Raw genomic sequence first — 18,160 nt, 5'->3', positions numbered from 1 at the left:
AATTCAAAGTGACCTTGTCCTGACCTTGACGACGCCACTCGGGGTCAAACCAATGTTATCATCTTATGTCCCCTTCGAAACCAAACAACTTTTGTCTGAAGAATTTTTCTCTCCCGGGCTTAATTTTCAAGATATTCGACTGGATGGATTAAAATGGTCCACCCTGTATACATATATGTATATCATGAGACACGGTAGTGTCTCGGCACTAAAGAGGTGTGCGCCGGACCAAACTGTGTCTCTTTACGCGAGCCGGCGAGTCGTGTGCACTCGGGATTTCGGAATCTCAACAACGACTGAACGGATCAATTTCTAAATAGGCTCAATAGATAGCTTAGGTTTGAAAAAAAAATACATATATATATATACCGTATTTTTACAATTTTAATAATTAATTTCTTCAGTTACGAAATAAATTAATTTTTTCTTCTAAAAATTGCTCTCATTTAAAGATGAATACCTGAATGTTCTTATGCTCAGCTAACAATGCTAATAGAAAGCTTAAACCCATCGCTGTAGTATCATGGCCCTGGAACCATATTACTATTTATTATATTAATATACCAAATAAAAAATTAAAAAACAAGTGAAATTACAAATAATACCTCAAACATAAAAGTATCGACTTCTTCTCTTATATCTAAATCAGTCAAAAGTCCTTCTCGAGATGCTGATATTAGAAGATCCAACATTGCGAGCCGTTTTTTTCGTACTAAATCGAAATACATAAACACGACAATATCAATTTTATTGCGTTTTTATGATGCTTTTGTTACATTATTGAATATATTTAAAATTTAAACCATATAGCTTTTAATAAATTGTAAAAAAATAATATATGAATTCAGATTAAATTTAAGATATAGTTCTAATTACATTACATACTTCCAAATATTTCATCATCATCTATCTCTGTTTTATCCAAGTTTTTCAAGTACCGACCATTAGTACGTTCATGATAAAGTTTTCTTTCTGCAATAATCTGTATGCATAGAAAATTAATGTTTTTTCTGATTGAATTATATGAATGCAAATATATTAACTAAGCATTATTGACATTTATGTTGTAATATTTATTATGTTATAATTTTTTTATACGAAAGTCTTATAAAATCTTTCTTTTAATTTCTCAAAATATATCTATAGATACGAATTATAATGTTAAATAATACTTGTTTACATACTTGATCAGTAAATCCGTGTAATATCTTCAGAGTTTTTATTTGCTCCCTGCCTTTTGGCGTTAACGAATATATCCAATCATATTGCAACCATTGCCTTAATAATCTAAATCATAATTACTTATAATAGATGTGCTCTTTTAAGATTAAATAAAAGTATTATTTTATAAATGCTTCTTGTCCTCATTCTTGTCTTTAATTCTACTATACCGTTACAATTAATAATATTGAAGTAATCACATGTAGAAAAGACATAGACTTACAAACACTTATCTAAAATATCTTAAGATACTACGCTTATTTATAATACCGATAAATTACCTATATACAAGAAGTTCGCCCATCCGATGGACCGCTTTTCGATATTGTTGTTGAAATGCACCGAGGCCTTGTAGAGAAGTGCCCATGGCAGTTTCTGCAACAGTGTTGTTAAAGTATATCACAATAATATTATTACATATATATAATCCAAGAATATCTATAACTGTAAAAATTATATTTTGTTGATTATTAACACAGTATGATATTAATACTCTTTGAATATAAAAAAATTCTTATTTTATATTATTATTTGTCATTCCGTATAAAAGTCTATACCTATATATATAGTTATGAGCAAAATACTATACCGCATATTGCATTCAGTGTATGTTCACTGAAAAACGATACTGAATCTTTTACAACTGTGCCTCCTGTATTTTTCAAAGATTTTATCATATTTTCGCCTTCTTCGATTAAAATCTCAATAAATTGTTGCAGTATATTAAAATGAAATGTGGGGGTTAATATCTTCCGCCGTGAATGCCACTTGGCGCCTAAAACATATCACATCGATATAATCGTGAGATAACGTTTCGTAAACAAATTGTTGCGAGACTTTCATGCTTTCTGATTTAATTTTTTATTGTTTTGTAATTGATTATTTTAAATTCATTCCTTCTTTATCACGCATTTCTTGTTTTCTCGATACGTACTAATGAATATACATAAACGTATCAACGAACAGTTTTTTTACAACATTTTCAATACTTTTTTTATAGTACTGATATAAAGAATTACAATTATTTGTCAACACCTAACAGTTGTCAATATTATTGTTTCTTATAAATAAAAAAAAACGAAAAAAACTAAAATTGATTAAAGAAAAGTGTTTTATGCAATAAACCTTAGCCCAATATTTTTGAGAATACATATGACAATAACATTCATCAAAATGACTGCATATACATTACATTTATATTATTTTCTCACTCATATGTTATATTATTAAAACAATAAGATTATTATACAAACTTATCATTTAAAATATTTAATATGTACAAACTTCGATTGCATAATTTTAGTTTGCTACTAATCCTTATCAATGCTGTTATCAATAAAAGCTCGGTAGATACAATTTAATAATAAAGAAAATATCACATTATGTTACCTTCACTAGTGAGAAGACCAGTACCGAACCAAGAAAGTAAAACATAATAAATCATACTTTTATTGATATGCTTCGTACTATTTAGTATTGTCTGAAAAAAATAAAATTATTTTTTAACTGATAAATCATAATATCATATCGATAATCAATTAATGTTCATCTATATGTTTGTCAAATTATCTCAGATATTTTATCTTTTACAGATCTTTTACGACTGAAAATATTTTTGTAAACATATTTTGTAAATAAAAAATATAAGAAATACTTCTAAATTTTAGTTATAAAATTTATATACGTTAAAATCACAAAAATAATAAATGTAAATTTTTTAATATTTTGTTACCTCTAGATCATCCGGATGACGGATAGATACAACGGGCCTAAAGAATCCCCAAATTTTTAAAATGGGATAGTATTCATCAGTCATGTTAATCAGAAGCTTCCACTGTTCTTCTAAAATATGCATATATTATGTGAAAACTATTGTGAATATTAATAAAAAAATATTCTGATTATCATATTTTAATGTATCTTTCTCTATCGTTTTAGATAATTTCGAGAATTATAGAAATGAATGTTTTTGCTTAAAAAAAAATTGATTTTTGAAAGTAACATGCAACATAATATTGAGAGTTATATATTTCAAAGTGCAAAGTTTGCAAATATTACTGTTACATGTATGCGAAGGTGAAAATTAATTTACGTGAATATGTATGAAATTTTAACTTGCCTCTTGAACATAGGTATTCCAATACATTTCCGGAGACCGGATAACCTTTTGGTCCTGGTATAAGGTTGATAAGTCGTCCATTTCTTCCATAATGCACGTAATAATTATATGCCAATACAATAAGAATAAGTAATAATAATATACTAATGATCATTGCTAGTTGATTTGGTAATTAATCAGTTTTCAATTTTGTTCAGTTTTCTTTTGACTATTAAATGTCACGAATTATTTATATGTAGTATTTGCTTCCGGATAAACTGCCGTCTTAATAACCTAAATGTATTTGATAAATAAAAGGTAAAATGTATTAGTTATACTTTTATTTAAACTTTTTACTTTAAAAGTACTTTAAAATGATAATTTTCTCTCTCTCTCTCTCTCTCTCTCTCTCTCTCTCTCTCTCTAATGTATACGTTCTGCCATTAATTAAAGACACTTATTATTGTTTGCTCAAGAATAATTGTTAATTATTTTATAAATATTTGTTTTATAAATAAAAATTTATATATTATTTTAAAATGTGGCAGTGAAAAGTATAAAATATCACGTATAGTATCACAATAAGGTATTGATTTTTTGATAAGTTTATCTTAATACTTTTATGTGCAGAATTATTAGAGGAATCATATTATGTAAAAAATATTATATCATCCCATTTAAAAAAGTGTAAATAACCCCCATATGACTTTGAAAAATCGATTTTTTTGGAAATTAATTTTATTTCATTATTTGTCTTCTTTGAATCATACAACTTTTGTCTAAAACATTTTTGCCCCGAATTTTTTACATATTTCAATGTTTTAGATGTCTCACCTTGTATAAATTCAAATCTATTAAACCTGATAATTATCTATTTTAAAACACGTTTTTGAAACATCGATAATAATTATCATAATTATGTAACATTACAGAAAAAAAACAGAATCTCGTATAGCTCAATAGAAAAATTTAAAATTTAATTAAGATTTCATCAAAAACAAGTAATTGTTTGAATATGTAATGTATACTGTGTAATGTAACATATTTCTACATTTCTGCATTCGCACTTGATATAATACAATCGACCGTTTTAAACAACTTAAGAGCGTCAGAGGGGGAGGAAGTACTTGATTGTTGACTCCTACTTAAACTTCAATCTACAGTTATTTTTATCTGCACAGTTTATGATAATCACTATTTTAAAACACGTTCTTGAAACATCGATAATAATTGTCATAATTATGTAACATTACAGAAAGAAAACAGAATCTCGTATAGCTCAATAACAAAATTTAAAATTTAATTAAGATTTCATCAAAAACATTTTTGTTTTATAAACATAATTGTTTTAATATGTAATGTATACTGTGTAATGTAACATATTTCTACATTCGCACTTGATATAATACAATCGACCGTTTTAAACAACTTATGAGAGTCAGGCGTGGGGGGGGGGGAAGAAAGTACTTGATTTTTTACTCCTACTTAAACTTCAATCTACAGTTATTTTTGTCTGCACAGTTATAAACACAGTTATAAAAATATATGAGAAGTTACGACACGTGAGATTATATAATCATAGGATAATAATAATTGTTTTATTTAATATTGTAGTTCTTCGTCATTTTATTCGTATTTTGTGACTGTCAAAGTAACAGAAAATTGATACATTTACAAGGTAAAATGAATTTTTCTCTTATCCGAGATCTATAAATTGAGAATATAAAGTTTCTTATTAAGTGATCAAAATTTTAAATTAGAATTATTTTTACATATCAAAATGCTTAATTATGTATATTTGTTTTGTACAATTACTTTAATTAATTTTAATTAACGTGTAACCATGCTCGTCGGTGAACGCTCGACTAAATTCGATAAGAATCTTTTTTTTAAAAATGAGGAAGCAATTATTTTGACGAATATAAAAAGTTTACAAATAGCGCATAATAATATAATTAAATTTTAAATTTTTGTTATACCAGCACGTAAATGTGTGCAGAATTTTGATAGTTTGGTTTCTGATTGTGAGATACTAGAACGTATTGTAACAGTGCCCAATTTAAGATAATCAATCAGGAATAAATATTTAAAAAAAATAACATATGCTTGTATTATCATACTTTATTTATCTCATTTCATCAGAACTTTTTCGTTTTTGGACACCAACTAAACTCTTGATATCGAAATTTTATAATATAATTTTATAATATAAGTCGTGTATCTTGACACGGACTCGTTTTGTGTTAAGTGTTATCCCTATATAAATCTCTTTTCTCGAAAATAACTATATTTGAAAATTTTTTGAACGCAATTAAATATAACAAATATTGAAAGTTTTTGCGGATTTATACAATGATCGAAAGCATTTATAAAATCTACGTAATACAGCAATTTAATATGTTAAAGTTAATATGAATTTTTTTACGCGTACACACAAAAGATTGTGAACTCTCAGAATAATAATATAATAGACACCCTATTGTTCTAATAATGTATGGCACAGTCGTAAGCCTAAGTCGCGGAAGAGATTTCTAAATTTAGCCGCGAAAAGATAGAGAGAACAATGATAAAGTAACCTTGCTTCTGTTTGATGTCACGGATTCTGCTGTCGATCTGCCACAATTGCGGCTGATATCAGAATTTATGCCGAAAAGATCGTAAATGTTCGTTGGCTCTTGATGCTCCGTGCACCTCGGATCGCGATATACTTTTTCCTGTTGGGACCGTCTATAAGCGTGAACCACTCTCGTCTCGATCAAAGTATCTTCAATCGACTGCGGGTCGATCGAATGCTCGTATAATTTTCGTTGTACTTCTTTCACGTCTCAAGCTCTTCTACTTTTCTAAATGTCACTCTGCTTTCAGAATCCATGACTCCACTATCTACCCACTTCAATTGCTCCCTCTCTCTCACTCAATTCTCACTCTCTCTCACCTCTCATCTCCCACCATTTATTCCTAAACCTTCACCCCTATGTGCCACACATATTATTACTATGTCATCCTTGTTTTGATTTACCATCACCACAATAAGTACGAGATACGTACGTCTCGAGAATATCTCGAGACGTACGTATCTCGTTCCCGAGAGGGGAAGCGACAGCATTGTTATAATTATAAATCATGTTCTGCTTTTTTTTATAGATAATGCTTAGAACATATATTACTGGAAGAAGAATTGAATGAACGTGAAGCCAACATATGTGCGAAAGAGAAAGGTTTCCAATTGACTATAATACGCATGTGCCATTCAGCTCCCACTAAGCCCGTTTTATCTAATTTCTTATTTTTTGAAAATCTTTAAAAAAAATGAAAAACGGGGCTAAGTGGAGGCTGACTGGCACATGCACATTATAGTTAATTGGGAACCTATATCTTTCTCTCTCGAACAGATGTCAGCTTCAGCTCGATACACACTATAAACATATCTGGTAAAAAAATCGATAGAAAACGATAGGAACTGATAGGATCTTCCAAATATTTTATCGTGTTTTATCATATCTATCGTTCCACTTTTCCTATTCCGAAAGAAATGTTATCGTTTCTTATCGTTTTCTATCATTATCTGATGAAAGCAATTTTAAACGATGAAATATCGATAGAATTTCTAAAGTAACTTATTGTTTTATATTGTTTTGATGAAATTTATTATAAATAAATGATTAAAACGTTATCCTAATGAATTGTTTATGCATGATAATTCTTTTACGATTCATAATTACGATTAAAAACGATATTATATCGTTTTTATCGTTTTTTTATCAATTTTTTTTAACAGGGATTCTCCTTGTAGTACATGTTCTAAGAGATAATGTGAAGCGAATACATAATAACGAACACTAAACAAGTAATTAAACAATTATACAAATGTAATTGCTATCGACCTTTTAACAAACGTATCTTTATATAATATTTGTTTAAACAAATTTATTCAATTTTTTAAATTGTATTTACAGTGTATAAAAGATTTTTATCTAAAAATTTCTTTACTAGAAAGCGTGAATTATTTTATTGGCAAATAAAATTATATGTTAACTTCAGATTGTAAGTGTTCGATTGGAACAAATCGTACACGAATTGGATGTGCAACGCGAGTTACCATATCCTGCATGAACCGAAGATCTTTTATATAATCGACAGGCTTCAAATAAAAGTTGTGTATCAGCGACGCCATTATAGCTTTCAGTTCCAACATGGCAAATCGTTGTCCTATATTATTCGTAAATACATTAGAGGTTGTTTGTATGATAAGAGATAAATATTTTATACATTACCTATACAATTTCGTGGTCCTGCACTAAACGGTAAGTAGGAATAAGGATGACGTTTTTGAATTTTTTCAGGCAAAAATCTATCTGGATCGAATACATCTGGATTTGGCCAAAAATCGGGATTTCGATGAATATCATGGATATGAATCTGCATTATTGTTCCAGAAGGTACCAGATTCTAAATATATATAATATAAACATAATTTTCGAAGAACAATAAAAGTTTGATGAATAAAGTTAATTACATTTGTCACGGTATAACGCTGACGCAGCAACGCGAGAACTATATTTACGCGCGGAGACAAGCCGCGAGGGGTCATCCATCGAAGGATAAGTCCGTGTTGCGTTGCTAAGTCCGTCACAAGTGCGACAAGTATCGAGTAAGAAAGGAGGAAAATTGTAATTACACAGAGTCCGAAGTTTAAGTGAAATAAAGTACATATTTATCAAGAATCGAAACAGTGTTGGTGAGTGAGTTATGTAACCACGGAAGTTTCCCGTTTCCCCCGCGGAGCTTGACCCCGTTGTGCCAGCGGCGCAACACATTGTTTCCACTATTATGCTTCCATATTAAAGTTAATACTTTGTTAGTTGAAATAAATATATACATTATATATTTAAGGAAAGAGAAACTACTAATTATAGAAACGCGATTTGGAAACTTTTATTTTCACAAATATTATGTAAGAATGCTACGTTAAAATTCAGAATTTTATGTAGCATATGTATGTAAAGAGGGAGAGAGAATACCTAATTAATTAAAAAAATAATAATTTAATATTAAGGTATTGAATCAGAGTTTATATGCTATATGTTATAATATTTCTTTCCCGTATTTCTTTGTATTCAGAATGCGTATATAATATATAACTTATAAATTACTTACGCATTTTTATATCTTTTGATAAGATTCGTGATATTAAAGGAATACTGGGATATAATCTTAACGATTCTTTCAAACATCTTTCTAGATAAAATAAATTGTTCAATGCTGTTATAGAAAGCTTTCCTCCGTTTTTCTTCATCGCTGCTTTAACTTCATTTCTGACACGTTCCTAAATCATTAAATAAACTTTTGCATTTTAAAAAATTGTTTTTTTAATTACTAATTAAAGAAGTTATTAAAGTGTTGATATATACGTACACACACAACGCGCGCGCGCGTTTGTATGTTTATATGTGTGTGTATATAAGTACATGTATGTATATTTTATACTTTTAAAAACAAACGGATAAGGTGACACAGTCAAGGAACGAGCAAATAAAGAGTGAAATCACAATAAATAAATTTAATGTCAAGGTATAAAATGTTTCGACTACATAGAGTTTTCCTCAGTTATACAAAATTAACATAATTTTAGACGTGATAAAACACATAATACTGTCACATAATTAAAAAATAAATAAATAAATAATTATAAAGATTAAAAACTTAAAACAGTAGAACCGCAAATATTTATAAACGTTAGTGATAAAAAGTCAGTTTGAAAATAACTCACAAACGTAAAAAAAAACTTTTTTTGTATAAGATAACATTGTTACGGAACGAGAAAAATTTACTTAATTTTAAAAAAACTTTAGAGTCTGTAATTATCAAAAAAATATTTCTAGAAAAAGATATTGATCAACACATTATTACGACCTGAAATTCAGTTATATATTATACATAAATTTCAACACTTTTTTGGAAATTGAAAAATGCATGTATGTAGATATGTATGTAAAATGACATCATATCTTACATATCTATTTATTGAGTCTTTCTTGTTGACTGTGCTTGTGTAACGAAAAATCACATATAATGTAATTGTTGTTTGAGCTCGTAAAGTTGATAGGTACAGTTTTTATTTTTATTTTTATATTATTAATCAGAATCAATAAGTCTATTAAGGATCTTAAAATATGCTTTATCAAGCATTTATAATATATGTAACATCTCAGAGATAAGTCTTTACAATAATTTTGTTCTAGAATTTTAATATTTTTCCAATTAAAAAAATGTTCATGTTCGAGCATGTTCTGTAATAACTAAATATTTTGTTTAAATTTTATTTTTATATTCTTTGAATCTTGTTTTTAATTGTCCTTTTGTCTAACTTAAATAAGAAGCTTTATAATTATTGCAACAGATTTTATAAATTACATTATTGTTTGAAGCTGAGTTTTTATCTTTGTCAGCCTTGACAAACACATCGATCCTGCTCAAACACTTATATCCTATTATAAATTTGTTTTTAGTTATAATAGATGTTGTTATTTATGCAATATATACTTGGTCAATATCTTTTTCTAGAAATACTTATTTAATAATTACAGACAAGAAAGTTTTTTTGATGTAAATTCTTCTCGTTCCGTAATGATGTTACCTTGCGCAAAAATACTGGATATTAATTACGTTATTTTGGATTACTGGATTTTTGACTATTACATTGCCCATCAATAATAAGTTGACTTGCACAATGCGTTTATTGCGTGTGTGGATTATTTTTATGCTGACTTTCTATCACCAATGTTTATAATATTTGTGGTGTGGCCATTGTTTTAGGTTTATAATCATTATAATTTTTTTTTAAATATGTGACAATATCATATTTCATTATGACTAACATTATTTTAATTTTATATAACTGAGGATAATTCTGTGTAGTCGAACACATTTTATCCCTCGACGCTAAATTTATTATTATTAGTACTTATTTTTTTATGATTCTATTTCACACTTTACTTCTTTGTTCCTTAGCTGACAGCTTATCTATTTATTTAACAAACACAAGCTAAATATTTATTTATTTAATTATTAAATTGTTATTTATTTAGCAATTATTAGAAACAAAAAGAAAAATGTTGTACATACTTTTACAAATAATTAACATTTTTAATTACTTGCTTAAAAAGTTTACATGAAAAATAAAAAATATTAATAAATTTGATTAATTGTATGTGATTATTTAATTATTTATAAAAAATTATATACCTGCACGTTCTGATGCTCAGTTAACATTAATATAGTATACATCAGACTCATTGCTACGGTATCATGTCTCTGGAAAATAATTATTGTTATCTACATTACATATGAGTTATAAATCCAATAATAAAAAATATGATCTATATATTTTTTTTAATTATACGTTTGCTGAAAAATGCATTTTTTGTGTTTTACGAAATGCAATTACAAGAAACAAATATTTTAAAGGCACTAATAATTATATTTATACGCATTAGTTTGAATTATTACTATCGGCGAAACACTGCATAATGCAATTGTCAGTTTGTCATTTACATGGTATTTATTTTTTATTAATTTTATTAATTAGCATTTCTTATAAATAAATGCGTTTGTTATTAAAACAAACATTTTTATAAAATTTTACTTACCCTGCGAAGAAAAGCAGACTTCTAAAGTACTATCAATAAATGGCAGTTGCCATCTACAGCATGGAATTTTCTTGAGAAGTCGTCTGAATCTTCTATAATAAAGAATGAAATACATTAATACAATAAAGATGCATAAGGACAATAATAAGATCATTGTGAAATAATTGAAAATTTTTTTCGAATTTATTTCATTTTTCCGGTTTATCCTTTCTTTTAATTCTTGTATATCAAGGCGTATATATAATATGAGCTGTAACAAAAATTAAATTATCACTTCAATATTACATTAATAATAATAGAAAAATTACAATAAATTACAATAAATTATACAATCAACATCTCTAAAATTTTGTATATTTACAAATATCTTAAATAAATAATATTATATGTTATATAATTTATAATTTAAAGATATAATATAGTTTGAAGGAATATATTGTTTCTTCTAATCTATATTGTAATTATTAAAACTGGTTAATAATTTCTCGATGAAAAATATTATTTTAATAGCATGAATAGAAACATAACCTTACCTTATTAGCAAATACTTCTCTAATTGTAAGTTATTTTTATTTTTTATTTATCCTCCAAAGAAGGTTTATATTTTATGTTTATATACATTTATTATATTACACTTTTCAAATTATTTTCTTGAAATTAATTAGAAATCTAATAAAAGAGATTTCAGTAACTGCAATCGAAAAACTATAACTGATATAATGATATAACTTATATCATAAGTAACTCTAATGATAAACTGCAGATCCAATTATTATTGTAGACTGCACACTCATGTAGTTACTACCATCTATACTAATATTGGTTCACAAATAAAATTTTTTATCTTAAACTTTTGATAACAATTACTCATGTAGTTACTACCATCTTTGCAAATCTTGATTCACAAATGAAATTTTTTTTACATAAACGTAATAAGTATAGACTGCGCATTCCTTGTAATTTATTTATTTATTGTCACTATCAATTTAGAAAGACTAAAGTAGTTGATTCGTATCGCTTTCTCTCTCTCTCTCTCTCTCTCTCTCTCTCTCTCTTCAAAATATCAGTAGTGAAGGTCATTGTGACTCTATGAATGAAGACGTCCTTCTCTAAGCTTTCTCCACCAAGGTGAATTAAAAAGAGATAATGAAATTATTTAATATTTCGTTCTCCTTTTAACGGAGCACAGATGCTAAGTTCAATTATATAAGGAATGCGCAGTCTATACTTACTACGTCTATGTTTTGTCATGTCTACAAGTAAACTATCCAAGTGTAACTCTCTGATTTCTTTCAAATTTGTCATAATGTAGAACTATAAAAAATATTTTGACCACATGCAACTTTAAGGCAGTTATTATCACTTTCATTTTTACCGTCTTGTTAACTATAAACACAATAATATCTAACAAACAATTTGATACAAAATCTAAGAGTTTTTTGAATTGCTGATTACAAATGTAAAATCAGATTTTTAAAATTATTCATTTCAGTAAAAAAATATTTAAACAAATTAGATAAGTTAACACAGTAGTCACGTTAACTGGTCGGATACGCATGCTCTTAGTTCAGCTAACAAAAATAACTAAACATAGGCTCGTTGCTTACGATTAAACAACCGAATTTAAGATAGTACACTCGCGACAATACCATCCAAAAGTTAGGTCCCATCGCGTGCTCGGTGGCAATACTCCCACTCCCGCCAGTGAGAGAAAATATTTGGTTGTGCCTGCCCATAAGCCGCACACACGGAAAAAAAATTAATTCAGATAGACGCAGACTAACGACTGGTCGCCTCCTTCACTCGCTTTCATGTGTCAATTAAAATCGAAAATTACATTTTTTTCAAGGCTCTATTTTCCAAATTGAACGGTAAAAAATTATGAATTTTTTTCACAATATCCGTTTTATGCCCCTTTATCGCATGCTCGTTTTTTTATTAACATCTTACTGCTAGTTTAGGCCCTACAAAAATAAACGCGACATTTTTATGAACTTTGTATAGGCGACACGTACAAACAATGCAATTTTTAATTGCTTATATCTCAGTATTAAAACGGTATCAATCTCATTCTAATTGCACAAGCATGTCAACGATTTCTAGTACAACGTATAGTTTCAATTTCAAGAAATTCTGACTGTTTTCAATTCGCGAGTGTACTACCTTAAAGGAGTTTCGCGGTGTCGTATTGTTGCGACTTATTATATGACCATATGTGGCCATATATGTAGAATCAACGCGAGCGCGACCATTGTCCGCGTGCAACTTAGGAATTTGTAGTTTTGCATTTCCGCAAGCTGATTGATATGCTGAAATGCAAGCTTATTTGTGGTAGCATTCGGACTACAATAATTTTAAATTTAATTGTTCATATTTATAGAATTGTATTAGAAAGGTGTATTGGATCACGTGAATGATGCGTAATCAATGACACCTGCAAGATCTATGTTTTCGATAACGGCTCCTGGATAGTCAGTCCTGGTATCGAGTCTTCGTGTGACACACATTCGAAATAAAGTAGTATTCGTAAGAGTATGTTTCCTTGTGAATATAATCATATTCAAAATCTGATAATTTCTTAAGAGAATGGCTGCATTCTTTCTGCCAAAACTTTGAGAAGAGATACACGAGAACAACAATTGGAGACGGATAAAATAAATTTTTACAATATTTGTACTAGGCATTACACGCGCTTCGCTATTTAATATTTTTTACTTTATATTATCCTTGTTATTACACTATTAACCTCAATAACATAACTGTCAAAATATGTAAGAATAGTCGCTCACGAAATAAGCGTAGCGAGAGAATCAAATATTAATCAGCATCGAAAGGAAAAGAGGCTCTATATATAATACTTCGATATATGTAATTATCGATTTAATATATCTTTTTATAGAAAGGAGGAAAAGAAAATGAAATTTATTTTTAATAACATTTACAAATATTATTAAAAATCAAAAGATATCCCAACGGCTTACACCAATATAGTAAATAACTATATAAATTATATACCATACAAAAATATATATTTGCAAAATTATGTACCAATAACAGTCCTCCGAGTTAGTTTATCTTAAAATTCTTAATTTTGTCTTGTTAAATAAAATTATATTACCAAAAATTAAATGAACCAGGTAGCATCAGTGATCAATTGGTACAAATCGTGTACGGATTGGACACGTAGCTCGGAGTGTTAGATCCGTCTTGAACTCAAGATCCTTCAAATAATCGACAGGTTCGAGATAAAAGTTGTATATCAACGATGCCATTATAGCTTTCAGTTCCAGCATAGCAAACCGTTGTCCTATATTATTCGTAAATACATTAGAGTTAGTTTCTACAATATAGACAAGAAATTAACATCTTATATATTACCTATACAATTTCGTGGTCCTGCACTAAACGGTAAGTAGGAATAAGGATGACGTTTTTGAATTTTCTCAGGCAAAAATCTATCTGGATCGAAAACTTTTGGATTTGGCCAGTAATTGGGATCTCGATGAATATCGATAATATTTATATGCAGAACTGCTCCAGAAGGCACCAAATATGATCCTGAAAATATAATCAAATATAACAAAATATAATCTTTTAATAATTTAGTTAAAATTATACACACAAACATACATAAATATTTATATATAAATTATTTTATTTAAAATACAATTTTTTTGTGAGTTAATGATCTCACGAATGGAAAAATTACACATTAAACTAATTATAAAAATGCTTAGAATTGACAAGTTCTATTTACAACATTATGTATTTTAAACTGGAAATATTATGTAACAGAAAACAAAGAGATAGAGAGAAAGGGAGAAAATTATTAACTTATGAATACTTCTTTGAAAAATTTTTGCGTATTAATATTAAAATATTAGGCAATTGAAGAGAGAGTTATTTTCGCGCATAAGACATTTCTCACAATTTTATGCTTTATAAAATATTCATATATAATTATAACTCACGCATTTTTACATCTTCCGATAAGACACGCGATATTAAAGGAACACTGGGATATAATCTTAATGATTCTTTCAAACATCTTTCCAAGTATGACATATCATTTAACGCTGACATAGTAAGTTTCCCTCCATTTGCTTGCATGATTGCATTAACTTCACTTCTGATGCATTCCTATAAGGAAACAAAGTTTGTCATGTTTAATGACTTATATTTTTTCAATTACAATACATTAATTAAAAATACGACAGAGGCTACTTCTTTTTCTATATATAAGATAGTCTTTTTGAATAATACATATATAAAAACAAAAATATATTTCTATATGTACTTTTAAATTAATATTTTCAATGTTTGTTTAGCAATTATATTATATTATTAAAAAATTAATAAAATTAATCGTGTTTATAGGTTGAATAAATTGTTATTAAAAATACCTGTGCATCTTTATGTTCAGCTAGCAGCAATATTGCATAAGTCAGTCCCATTGCTACGGTATCATGCCCCTGTAATAAGAAACTCATTTAAATTCTTTTCTGTATTACATGCAAGCTATGAAAAGATAATTTTATTTTTAATCATTTTAACTTTATTAAGTTTTTAGGTATTTATTTTATATGGTAAAGAACTATTTCTGTCTGTATTTCCATAGAAGAATATTTGAAATAATTAACAATTAATAATTCAAATTGTATTAACTAATAAAATATTTATTGCTAACAGAAACTAAAATTATTAATTTATAAAATGATGACTAAAATAAAATGCTGTAAAAATCATAAGTGATGTACTAAAGGAGTGAAAGAATTAGGCATGATAGATGAAAAGCAGAAGAGAATCAAAGGAAAAAGATAATAAAGTGATCAGAAAAGAAGACATAAAATTGTATCGCGGAATATAAGTTAAATTTTAAACTTTAGAGACATGTTTAAGGAAATTTCTAGTTTTGTAGTTATATCGACTACTATGCGAATAATTAGAATCTACATAATGTATGTAAAACTTTTGTTTTTAGAAACATTTATGATATTAATTATATTATTTTTAAATAATATATACAGATTTATATGCAAGTACACAAATATTAAAACCCTTTGAAGAAAATTGATAAAAATATGAAATCAGTTGTCCTAAGAACTTTTTATCTTTCGATTTATAGTTTGAACAACGATATTGATGAAAAATATTGCATGGTCTTACCGAAAAAGTAAGTAAAAATTGTTATCTCCATAAAATATCAATTAAATATAAATGCTTACTTCGAACAAGAAAGTATCGACTTCTTCTCTGATGTCCATATCACTCAGTCCGTTATGAGCCGTCGCTATCAAAAGATCCAACATAGCGAGTCGTTTTTTCTTAACTTAAGTAGATAAAATAATTTAAATATTAATAGTTCATTAATTTAAATATTATATAATATTAATTTAAACATTAATAGTTTAAATATTAATTCGATGTAACAAATATTGCATGTTCTATGCATACATACTTCCTATTATCTCTTTATCGTCTACTGTATCATCTTCCAAATGCTTTAAGTATCGTCCACCAGTACTTTCATGATATTGCTTTCTTTCCGCAATAATCTACAAAATCAGTACAAAAAGTGTGTGTGTGTGTGTGTATGTGTGTGTAATATATATATATATATAATACTGCTAAACTAATTATCAATATCATGCATAGAAACCAGTTTAAATTTAATATAATTTTTTTAAGATAAATTTTTTACATATTTAAATAACAATTCTTACTTACCTTTTCGGTAAAACCATGCAATATTTTTAAAGCTTTCTCATGTTTTTCCCCCATTGAAGTTAATGAAAATATCATTTTGGGAGTTAACCACGGTCTCATTAATCTATATGTTATATGTATTTAATAGTTTTTTTTTTAAGAAATGTGAATTTATATGTGGCTTTATAAGTTATGTAAGTTTTATTAATTACAACAATTTTAATTCTTTTTTGTGATATTAAAAATAGCTATAAATATATTCGATCAAAACTGCCATGTCAATTACCTATAAATTAGAATCTCTCCTATGTCGTAGACTGCCTCACGATATTGTTGCTGAACATCACTCTTCATGTCTTGCAAGGAAGTACCCATGGCGGTTTCTGTAAATACATTTAATAACGTAATTATTTATTTTTATTAATTCTACTATTTTGATTTTAACAGTTTGATAAAATAAAAAATAATCTTTTTATTGAAAGCCACTTTCAAGTCGTTTTCGTCAAATAATATAGAAACTTGTAAGTTTAGGATTAGATATAATTAATAAAAATTGTTATAAATATAAATTGATTTATTGGATTAAATGTCCATGCTAAAATAGCTTTTCTTATTTCATAATTATATATGCATATATATTAATTTACCACATATAGCATTTAATGTATGATGACTGATAAAGGACATTAAGTCATCAACAGATCCTTTCATATCTTTCAGAGATTTCGTCATATGATTTCCTTCTTCAATCAAGATTTCAACAAATTGTTTTAATATATTAAAATGAAACGTAGGTGTTAATATCTTTCGCCTATTGTGCCATTTAATTCCTGTAATAAAAATAAAAATATCAAGCTTGTTAGATACAATAATTTGTGATATCAGTTACTTTGTAAACTTTTCCTGTTTTGTTTGATTTAATAAGCAGAGATAACGTATCAATTAACTCTGCGATTAAAAAATTGCATCTTTTGTTGTATCATATATTTTTAAAAGCTTTACGTATACATCTGCCTCACGTTTCCTATGTTGTTTCCTTATTTTAAAATATTTATATTTAATTTAATCATTTGGTAATTCTTAAATTTCTATTTTATTTTAATGTTATTGTTTTATGTTTTATTATTAATAATTTTTATATTTTGCATTAATTTAAATATTAATAATATTGAATATGTATTTATGTTTGAATTTAGAATGAATAGGCTCCAAGAAATAAATCAAATATAGTGAAGTAATTGGCTATGAGAGCCGACACACCAACACCCGTGTCGGCTCTCATAGGCAATTACTTCACTAAATTTGATGTAATTATATTGTACTTTTGTTATATTATTTATTAATAATTGCATGAAAGATATGTGAAGCTACAGTCACCAAACTAATTGACCGGACACTGCGTTAATATATCGATAATTTCTAAAAATTCAAGATAGAGCAACTTTGTCAAAAATTATCATAACATAACGATCGAAAAAGCATTTCA

At 27.3% G+C, this 18,160-nt stretch overlaps 3 protein-coding genes across 6 annotated transcripts in view; all 3 read right to left on the bottom strand.

Annotated features, from left to right (window-relative positions):
- LOC105458062 (cytochrome P450 4C1-like) overlaps nucleotides 1-6,514 on the bottom strand; it is a 15,953-nt gene extending 9,439 nt beyond the window's left edge. Inside the window, exons 1-10 of one of the 3 annotated variants that reach the window (XM_011703119.1) lie at nucleotides 5,901-6,265; nucleotides 3,341-3,613; nucleotides 2,954-3,063; nucleotides 2,611-2,701; nucleotides 1,811-1,996; nucleotides 1,503-1,596; nucleotides 1,185-1,287; nucleotides 886-982; nucleotides 606-712; nucleotides 417-529 (exon numbers count right to left, since the gene is read on the bottom strand). In XM_011703119.1, coding sequence (XP_011701421.1) covers nucleotides 443-529; nucleotides 606-712; nucleotides 886-982; nucleotides 1,185-1,287; nucleotides 1,503-1,596; nucleotides 1,811-1,996; nucleotides 2,611-2,701; nucleotides 2,954-3,063; nucleotides 3,341-3,494 — 1,029 coding nt within the window. In that variant the 5' untranslated portion in view covers nucleotides 3,495-3,613; nucleotides 5,901-6,265 and the 3' untranslated portion in view covers nucleotides 417-442. Of the gene's footprint in view, nucleotides 1-416; nucleotides 530-605; nucleotides 713-885; nucleotides 983-1,184; nucleotides 1,288-1,502; nucleotides 1,597-1,810; nucleotides 1,997-2,610; nucleotides 2,702-2,953; nucleotides 3,064-3,340; nucleotides 3,614-5,895 lie in introns of those variants that run through there. The other 2 variants (XM_011703118.1, XM_011703117.1) reach the window with 2 other exon arrangements.
- Nucleotides 6,515-7,170: 656 nt separating this feature from the next.
- Nucleotides 7,171-11,991, bottom strand: LOC105458064 (cytochrome P450 4C1-like). 2 transcript variants are annotated; one of them, XM_011703120.1, is made up of 7 exons: nucleotides 11,502-11,991; nucleotides 10,969-11,060; nucleotides 10,565-10,633; nucleotides 8,477-8,645; nucleotides 7,836-7,939; nucleotides 7,594-7,768; nucleotides 7,171-7,528 (listed from the first exon to the last, which is right to left on the bottom strand). In XM_011703120.1, exons 3-7 carry the CDS (start codon nucleotides 10,613-10,615, stop codon nucleotides 7,344-7,346), a joined length of 684 nt encoding a protein of 227 aa, XP_011701422.1. In that variant the 5' UTR covers nucleotides 10,616-10,633; nucleotides 10,969-11,060; nucleotides 11,502-11,991; the 3' UTR covers nucleotides 7,171-7,343. The 2 variants fall into 2 exon arrangements, with proteins under 2 accessions (XP_011701422.1, XP_011701423.1); XM_011703121.1 differs by having other exon boundaries at nucleotides 11,602-11,991.
- On the bottom strand, nucleotides 11,068-17,524 carry LOC105458065 (cytochrome P450 4C1-like). The gene is made up of 10 exons (XM_011703122.1): nucleotides 17,322-17,524; nucleotides 16,961-17,057; nucleotides 16,696-16,798; nucleotides 16,427-16,523; nucleotides 16,194-16,297; nucleotides 15,372-15,440; nucleotides 14,940-15,108; nucleotides 14,347-14,526; nucleotides 14,087-14,275; nucleotides 11,068-11,218 (listed from the first exon to the last, which is right to left on the bottom strand). Exons 1-9 carry the CDS (start codon nucleotides 17,404-17,406, stop codon nucleotides 14,112-14,114), a joined length of 1,068 nt encoding a protein of 355 aa, XP_011701424.1. The 5' UTR covers nucleotides 17,407-17,524; the 3' UTR covers nucleotides 11,068-11,218; nucleotides 14,087-14,111.
- Nucleotides 17,525-18,160: the final 636 nt, after the last annotated feature.

Source organism: Wasmannia auropunctata, unplaced genomic scaffold (assembly GCF_000956235.1).
Source record: "Wasmannia auropunctata unplaced genomic scaffold, wasmannia.A_1.0 LD334721.1, whole genome shotgun sequence".
In the NCBI taxonomy this organism is placed as follows: Eukaryota; Metazoa; Arthropoda; class Insecta; order Hymenoptera; family Formicidae; genus Wasmannia; species Wasmannia auropunctata.
This window is presented reverse-complemented; position numbering and strand designations above follow the sequence as displayed.